This window comes from Sprattus sprattus (genome assembly GCF_963457725.1).
Source record: "Sprattus sprattus genome assembly, chromosome: 7".
Taxonomy (NCBI): Eukaryota; Metazoa; Chordata; class Actinopteri; order Clupeiformes; family Clupeidae; genus Sprattus; species Sprattus sprattus.
Genome location: NC_137926.1, coordinates 5,474,197 through 5,483,807, shown reverse-complemented (window position 1 = coordinate 5,483,807; position 9,611 = coordinate 5,474,197). Strand labels below are relative to the sequence as shown.

At 48.0% G+C, this 9,611-nt stretch overlaps 1 protein-coding gene across 1 annotated transcript in view; it reads left to right on the top strand.

Moving 5' to 3' along the window:
• Window positions 1-320: 320 nt before the first annotated feature.
• Window positions 321-9,611, top strand: part of LOC308368491 (ral guanine nucleotide dissociation stimulator-like) — a gene marked incomplete at its 5' end in the record, with an annotated part of 85,576 nt that continues 76,285 nt past the window's right edge. Inside the window, one exon of the mRNA XM_080842672.1 lies at window positions 321-410. Coding sequence (XP_080698798.1) covers window positions 384-410 — 27 coding nt within the window. The remainder of the gene's footprint in view (window positions 411-9,611) is intronic.

Below are 9,611 nucleotides of genomic sequence, written 5' to 3'. Positions count from 1 at the left end.
GATCCATCACCGGCGTAAAGGAAACCATGCCTGTCGCTTTTCAGATCATATGAAACTGTGGGTGGTTTCATTGGCCTGCGTCCACAAGGACACTTCATTTGTTTATTACAGACCTTCACCGTCCACGTTTGTACGAAGTCACATTTGACAGCTCAGGGATTGATGACAAGCCGAAGACCACATCGTTCCTCCGAGGAATCCTACTTGTGGACAAAGTCTGGTTCAGATACGCGACAGTTAACAGGAATTCGACACGTTCCGAGTCTACAGTCTGTGGGGTTTCTGCTGTTTCGCTCAAAATGTGGAGAGAGGGATCATAAAAGAGCTTCAGATTGCATCAAGATTTGTCAGGAAAAAGACGAAGAAGGGGCTATGAATCCTAGATGATGATGATGATGCTCGATACTCAGGTACGTGGATAATGTTTATGTCTTTTTTTAAATGCCCGCTGTTGTAACTCAAGAAGTTTTTATTGGAATTCTTTAACTGCTGTTGTTGTCGCATGCGCAGTCTTTTCACGGCCAAGTGTTTCCAAACCAGTTACATTTGCAGATACGAGTGTCTCGTTTTTTTTTTCTCACGATGAAAACAAAAACAACAATCAAACGAGTTTGGACAAACAACGTCGTGCTTGGGCGCAGTTGCTAGAACTGATTACAATAAATTACCATAACAATTCCCTATTCAAACAATCGCTCTAGGCTGAGAATCATCATTGTGGGGTCTTTACAAAGGCGATTACAGCGCTGGCACGAGGCCATGGCCTTTGTGGATCTGTTATGGCACGCGGAACCTGGGCAGCGCACGGAGGGGGATCGGATGCATCACGGGACCCATCCGTTCCAATATGATGCGCTCATGGACCCTGTGAATTCGTTCTGACAAGAGGTGGAAAAATGTGCGAGAGAAGGACTCACGGTCTGAGTCGTGATGAGTACTGAGTGAAAAGTGTGTGTTTTGGTTGTGTGTGATTTGCACCTTGGCTCCCAACGTGAATAGCTCTGTGAGAATGAACCCTGTCTGCAGCCACCAATGGACAGCAAGAAAACAGTTCAGAGATTTTATTCAACTTGGAACTATAGTGGCATTCACATCAGCTTAGGTTAGGCATCTACCCGTTTGCTGGTGCTCAGATTTGAATTTGAATTTGCTGTTTTTGACTTAAGGTTAGGGTAAGCCTTGTTTCAAGGCTGTGTGGTAGGAGTGGTGCAGGGTGACATGCGGGGGGGGGGGGGGGGGGTCGATCAGATCATTGCCACAGGAAGGGTGAGGATGGTCACCCTTCACTGACAGGATGACAGCGTGATGGGTCCACTCAAGTCGCACCACCCACTGCCTCATGTACAGGAAGACCGTGTCATGTCACTTAGAGAGAGATCTACCTTCCTCTGGAGAGCCTCCTGCCCGGTGTGATAACAGTGTTCTTGGGTTGGGCTTCATCCAGCAGTGCTGTTAGGAGGTGGCAGGTTTACCAATGCTGTCAGTGATATCAGAAGGTTATCAGTGTTTTGTATGTCATTATAGACTGGTTTAGTCTCCATGGTCAAGTTAAATGCGGACTGAGAGCTGATCCGATGACGCTTTGGCCGTTACTTGGGTTATGTTATATGTTTGTGTGTGTTTGTGTACATGTGTGTGGTTGTGTACACGTGTGTGGTTGTGTACACGTGTGTGGTTGTGTACACGTGTGTGGTTGTGCACACGTGTGTGGTTGTGTACATGTGTGTGGTTGTGCACATGTGTGTGGTTGTGCACATGTGTGTGGTTGTGTACATGTGTGTGGTTGTGTACATGTGTGTGGTTGTGCACATGTGTGTGGTTGTGTACACGTGTGTGGTTGTGTACACGTGTGTGGTTGTGTACACGTGTGTGTTTGTGTTCACGTGTGTGGTTGTGTACATGTGTGTGGTTGTGTACATGTGTGTGGTTGTGTACATGTGTGTGACTGTGTACATGTGTGTGTTTGTGTACATGTGTGTGGGCATGTGCGTCAGTGTAGACTTCTATGTGTCATCCTCTCCAGGCAGTACCACAGATGTCACATCCATAGGGCCCCTAACACCATGCACGTGTAGACTGGGGTTAGACAGGTGCTGAATGTGTGTGTGTGTGTGTGTGTGTGTGTGTGTGTGTGTGTGTGTGTGTGTGTGTGTGTGTGTGTGTGTGTGTGTGTGAGAGAGTATGGGTTGGTTTAGGAGTGAGTGTGTGTTTGCATTCTTCATTGACTCTGTTTGCAGTTTGCTGTGGCTGCATAATGGATTCCCCCATCTCTCTCATCTGTCTCAGACAGAGACGGCCACCCAGTGATGTTTCTGTGTCTGACTCGCGCTGAGAGGGTACCTAGTCAAACACAAGCACTGGATGAAAGTGATCTGCAACCCTGGAAATGTTCTCATACTGTACAACCACCGACCACCATCAGTTGTGTTACACTGGGGGAAAAAAATACAATCCACAAATCATATAAATAATCTTCAATCTTCAAAACAAACGATATCTAATACCTTAAATGGTATGATAAGAGCGTAAAAGTGTACCAGTGTGTGTTCTGTTTTAAGTATTTCTTATTTCTATTTTTGTAAGTATTCTGTGTTTCGTGTCTGATACGGTACAGTCGATTCTCCATACTTAACCCTTGCCGTTCACCACCAGCACGTTCTCCTCCATCTTGCATTGTTTATTTCCCATCTGGTTTAAATTCCATTTCCTGGTTCTCTAAAGATCCCTGCTTCATGCCAGTGCTGTGGACCCACTGAACTCACTCCTTGTTTTCCCCAGACAGGGATGTCTTGATAACTTATTTATACACCTCGATGCATTATACATAGCTGATATTACCTCTAAGATCTTCAGATGCTTTTCTGCATGGTAACTCAGTGCAATTCCGCCCAGGGAAATGGAAGCTGCCCTGAAGCGGCTGGGCCTTCTCCAGCTATCGCTCTAGCTATAAAGTAAAGCTTTTATTTGTCCATGGAAGCCTGCTGTACGTCTGTGTGTGTGTCTATACAATATATCAGTTTGGGTGGGTGTTTTTGAGTCTGTGTGTGCATGTGTGTGTTCACATGTGCGCTTGTGCTCGTGTGTGTGTGTGTGTGTGTGTGTGTGTGTTCACGTGTGCGCTTGTGCTTGTGTGTGTGTGTGTGTGTGTGTGTGTGTGTTCGCCTGTGTGTTCATGTCCTCATATCTTGTGGGTGTATTACACAGTAATAGCCTGACTGTGGCTGGACCATAAACCTTTAAAGACCTTTAAAGTCTGGCCTCGGGGTCTGCTCTCAGTCGGCGTGCCCTGTTTTGCTCTGGAAAGCTCCGACTCCCGAAGCCGCCCCTCGTCATCATCGGTCCTCCACCCCCCTGCGAGTGGGAGGTTAAGACGCGGATGTGTAAAGCCACTCTGGGCAGCGTCCAGCACTGATGAATTATTGATAAGGTGGGGGGGGGGGGGACGCAGCTCAGTGCATTCTGGCGCTGGAAAGCATCCGGCTGCGATCGATAGACATTGGCCCACACTTCCACGCAAAGTTCTCCTCACCTAAGAAATCTGGGCACTTAAGAGGGTTGGGGATGGGGGGGTTGGGGGTGGTGAGGGGGTTCTGTGTTGTCAACCTGCGTGTTCTGCTTAATGGAGGTGATTTCTTTAAGCAGTCGTTGGCTTAACCCCCAACTCCCCATAGCTATCCATTCTGCCTTTTTATTTGTTCTTCTGCTCCGGTGTTGTGGTGCTTGGCTCGGGGTTTATCGAGCTGGAGTATGGCCCAGTTGTTGTCTTGTGTCTTTGTCTTCTAATCGGCTCTGCCATTTGTTTTGTGAACACCGGCCCGCCTTTGGACACCTATCAGCACTCCTGCTAAGGAAGATTCATGTGTATTGGGAAATCACGTTGGAGCCCATTTTGGGGAGGCGATGTGAGACAGGAAATGATTGTGACCTCCCCGCTGTCAGGGGACTGTCTGCGTGGCCCAAGTGCATCTTGGGAAGTTTGCCAATGGGAGGGAGAGGAGACGGCTCAGCTGTTGTGATGAAGGGTTTGTTTAAGACATGTTTGGTTTGCCTGAGAGTGTGTGTGGGAGTGAGTGCATTAGCGTGTGTGTGTCTGTGTCTGTGTATGTGTGTGTCTGTGTCTGTGTGTGTGTGTGTGTGTGTGTGTGTGTGTGTGTGTGTGTGTCCAGGAGGATGTGCTCTGTGTATGTGAGGCCGTATATTCATTGAGTCAAACGCGGCCAGTTCTCTGTATTAATCTATTTATCTTCTCTGCTCTGGAGCTTCACTAACTCGCTCCCTTTCTGTGCCTTTTATGAGACTGGGTATACTGGGCTCCTAAACCAGAGCTATCCCTCCCCACGTCCCAATCCCCAATTTGGCCCCTCACCCTCGGGTTGCTATGTACACGGGCCAGACAGCCAACCCGCTGAAGCTAAGCCCCGGCCTGGCACCAGGCCCAGCTGACTGGGCCAGTGTGGGAAAGAGGGGGGACCTCTCTCTGACCCACTCCAGCACCCCCTCCCGCCCTGTGTGTGTGTGTGTGTGTGTGTGTGTGTGTGTGTGTGTGTGTGTGTGTGTGCACGTGTGTATGTGTGTGTGTGTGTGTGTGTGTGTGTGAGTGAGTGTGTGTGCCCTCAGGCGGGCCTGGCTGGAGCTCACACCTGCTGGGCCTGGCCGCTCAGAACCGGAGCCTAGCGCACATGTGCACACACACACACACACACACACACACACACACACACACACACAAACACACACACACACACACACACACACACGCTGGCTGGAGCTCACACCTGCTGGGCCTGGCCGCTCAGAACCGGAGCCTAGCCTCAGGACGGAGTCCAACCTGGGGGCCAGACAGACTCTGCACATTCCGCTGTAGTACACAACCATGTGCACGCACACACACACACACACACACACACACACACGCACGCACATGTGCACACACACACTCACACACACACACACACACACACTCAAACACACACACACACACACACACACACACACACACACACACACACACACACACACACACACACACTCACACAGACAGAGACAGAGAGTTTCACTGCCAAGGTTTTAGATGATGGTTTTTTTAATGTAATAATCCTCTCATTCACCGGTTATGCTTTCCAAAGTGTGCTGTGTCTGCCGTTCTGTATCGATTACTGCCAACAAACCTCCCTTTAACTTTAATGTGACCGTCTGTCCCTCACTCAAGTAGCTTTTGTTTGGGCCCCAGACCAGCTCCAGCATCAGCAGAGCTGGTCGACACATGGGAAATAATATGCTCTGGATTACAGTGCTGGAACAATGGATTAGCTCTCGACGACTGGTAATGCCCTGGAGTGTCCAGCAGGTGTCTCTGTCATCCAAACTAATGACCGGTTGACGGCTTAGATGGAATGGCAGCTAGTTAATACTCTCTCTCCTTCTCCCTCTCTCTGTCTCTCTCTTTCTCTCTCTCTCTCTCTGTCTCTCTCTCTTTATCTCTCTCCTTCTCTCTCTCTCTCTTTCTCTCTCTCTCTTTCTCTCTCTCTCTCTTTCTCTCTCTCTCTCTCTGTCTCTCTGTCTCTCTCTCTCTCTCTGCTCACACGCAGACACACATACACACATATGCGCACTTCTGGTGAAATGCTTTCTCTCTCTGCACTGCGGTTGGGGGTCCAGGCATTGTGCAACAAGGCGTCTGTGCTTTACGGCTGGATCACAAGCTGCTCGCTCCCCTCCCACAGCTGCAACAGCTCAGTTTGTCCCAGTGTTTTTGTTAGTGCTTAAGTCCTGATGGAGCGGATTGGGTTTGTTTTGTCCCCAGTAAAGGATACGTCCCACGGTTCAGAGTCAAGGGGGAGGACACGTCTAGCCAGTTTATGTGTTTAGATCTGGCTCGGAGAGACTGCCTAGTGCTTTTTTATCAGTGATCATTTCACAATATTATCATACTTGATTTCACAATAATGGAGATTTCACAATTTCTTTTAAAGTACATATTTATATATATATATCAAATTTGATGTGTATGTGTATATGTATGTATGTGTGTATGTGTATATACTCTATATATGTGTGTATGTGTACTGTGTATATATAATATATATATATATATATATATATATAAATGGCTTGACTCTCCTGCATCGGTTCCTTTAGACGAGACAACAAATCCAATTTTAGAAGAAATTGCGACGAACACAACGTAAATTGTTCCCTCTTATAGGTTCTTTGACAGTATGGCAAAGACAGACTTGGACTGGACAGGCCATGAGATGACCTCATCTCCCTTTCTTATTTGTTTCTTTGAGGCCCCGCGCCTGTGAAAGCGCCTGCACCCGTCATCCAGCTCACATGGCTAATTACAGAGAGCGCTAACGTGAGCGCTAGCTCCAGTGTGTTCCAGTAATAGAACGTGAGGGTGAATGATGCCCCTCGCGTGACTCAAAGGCCCTGACTCAGAGCCCCGCCCCTGCGGTCTGTCCACCAGATGTACACGTCACTCAAACGTCACTCAAGCAGACAATGGCTGCCTCCCCTCACAGTGTGACAACCAGCTAAAGGCCACCTCCTGCGACAAGAAAGGGGGTATAATAGGTTTATTGAGTGGGCTCCGTCTGTCCCTCTTGCCTCGCTCAAAGGTCCCCCGCTCTGCTCGGCCCAAAGCTCGGACGTCAGAGAGGGTGCGGACGCCTTGTGGTCTGTGGTGTGTCACAGAGGAAACATTATGCATTCATGTGGGGGACAAACCTTTTCTTGTGGGTACTGTATTGTAATTACAGTGGCAGTGTGATGTGAGTTCTGTATAGCAATATTGTAATTCCAGCTTTGTCAGTGTGTGTGTGGGCGTGTGTGTGTGTGTGTGTGTGTGTGTGTGTGTGTGTTTGTGTGTGTGTGTGTGTGTGTGTGTGTGTGTGTGTTTGTGTGTGTGTGTGTGTGTGTGTGTGTGTGTGTGTGTGTGTGTGTGTGTGTGTGTGTGTGTCTGTGTGTGTGTGTGCGTTTGTGTGTGTGTTTGTCTGTGTGTGTGCGTGTGTGGGCGTGTGTGTGTGTGTTCATGTGTGAGTTTGTATAAGTTTGCTGAAAGAATGAAATGATTCAGGGACACAGGCTAGTACATTCACGACCTTGTGACCGTGTCTTGAGAAGCCATTCTTCGGGCCGTCATCATGTTTTGGAGCTGATGAAGGCAGACTGAATGACTGAATCACACAGAAACTGGCCACCACACACTTATAAAGAAATGACACTTGTGTGTTTTCAGTCACGTAGGCTCTATTTTAGAGATGTGTCATCTGAAATGTCCTCTTGTGTTTCATCAGGCATGTCAAGCATATGCAGTGAAAATAAACACACATACATACACACACACACACACACACACACACACACACACACACACACTCTTAATTTAGAGTGGTGGCTCATTAGCACTTGGGGATTGATTGTTTTCCGCAGACATTCATTACCCTCTCAGCACACACACATTAGATTTGACGGCCATGACGCCCCCTCCCCCTCCTCTCTTCATTTCCCCTCATCGCTGCGGCTGCTTGAAGTCTCACCAGTGCACTCATTCATGCTCGACTCCGATCTCCTCAGAATATACGCCTGGATTTGACACCCTATGTATACCAGACCAACATTATACCATAGCATACCACGCTATACCACACAGCATTATACCATAGCATACCATGCTATACCACACAGCATTATACCATAGCATACCATGCTAAACCACACAGCATTATACCTTAGCATAGCATGCACACAGGGCCTTCTTAGTCCACCTCCCAGGGGGCCACACTGCACTTTGTATTTGAGCAGTCTTTTTCTATTTTCGTTTTGTTTTTATTTTTATTTCCTATGTAAAGTAGTATTTATTGTTAAATCAGGGTTCTAATCCTCGTAGCTGGACTGTTCTCTCCCTTGTACGTCACTTTGGACAATAGCGTCTGCTAAATGACTAACTGTAAATATAGATAACGTTACATCAAATCACATCACAAGTAACAGTGTTAGCCTCATGCGGTAGAGTTATCCTCCTGTGGTAGCGTTAGCCTCTCTGTGGTCACTGAAGCAGGGTTGTACAGCAGGGTCGTTACTTCAAAGTCGTATATGTGAGACAGATGTTGCCTGTCTCCGGCACCGCCCCCCTGGCTCTCTCCCCTGCCTGTGTGCTTAATTGAGTGGAGTGGGTTAGGTTTCTCTGCTGGTGGGAGAGGCTCACTTGCCTCGGTATTCCCCCCGTGGCAATTGAGCGAGGAGAGAGAGGCATCTGGCTCTGCCAGCAATGCCCTTGAGATTCTCCCAAGCATAATTTTGATTCCGTGGTGTTGAAATGGGCGCGTGAAGCCATACAATCAGCGCTGGGCGCGACAGGCCTGGCAGGGATGGTAACTCGGCAACAGGGCAGACAAAGGAACGTGATTTGTTTTGTTTCTGTTGCTATGGAAGCAAAGGAAAATGGACATGGATCAGACTTGAGACCCCCTAGGCAGTGGGCATCAGTCATAGCGTGTGTGTGAGTGTGTGCGAGCGTGTTTATATGTGTGTGTGTGTGTTTGTGTGTGTGTGTGTTGGAACACATTATGTATGGGCCGATTTGTTTAAGAGAGAAATAGAATACAAAATAAAATATATTTAAATTACAAAATAGAATAGAATAAAGATATGTTCTACTCAAGCTTTTTTCAGCAGTGGTGCACCAAACAAGGACCCCTGCCTAGATTTGAGGGATTTTTTTGTGCCCCCTCCCTTCACACAGCACCAGCCGAGGGCAAATAATACCGTAATGTCCACCTCTACCTAGGGTGGCTGCTTCCTTTACTGCTGAGTGATATGGTGCTATCATGCATTCGACGGGGTGTGTCTGTGCATTTAGACCATACACTGTGTACTCATCTATCAAGCACTGGACAGGAGGGACCGGGGTATCCGTCCTGGTCAGTGAAGTGTTGAGTGCTGAACAGTGCCCAGTGTGCAGTGGATACTTAGCAGGTGTGATGTTATTTGTGGCAAAGAGGACGGGGAGGTGTACATTCAATGCAATAACAGCGGATGTTGAATCTGTGCTGCACGTTATGTTATTGGCACCAGTGTCTTTGGGCGTTCTTTTGTTTGATTTGTTTAAGTCGTCCATCACTGTGTGCAGTGGGATGTACAGTACAGATGTAAAAGGGTTGAGGACATCCTCTGTCCTTCTCTCCTGGTCTGCTGATCACAAGTACATTTCAGGTCAAGTCAGGACTGACTGTGTGAAACCTGGCATCTGGGTGATGTGGACGGCGTCCTGTGATCGCTAATTTGGCTAATTTGGCTAACTAAGAGACACATGATGATTCATCACCTGAAATGCTGTGATCTCATTATTCAAATCCTAATCCTAATCCTACTCAAATTATCAAAGGTATCAACTACCAGCACACACAAGCAGCACAACAGTGCCAACGTGTCGCCAGCAGTTATAACATCAAACGATCCAGTCAGTTCTCCTATGTGTGTGTGCCATCAGGCCACTGCTAGCTCACTAACCCTCACGTCTCCAGCACTGATGCGAGGTCAGAGGTCAGTGTGTCTACCATTGGGGGGGGGGGGGACTCCCGAGGCCCCACGGGTGCCCCAGACTAACC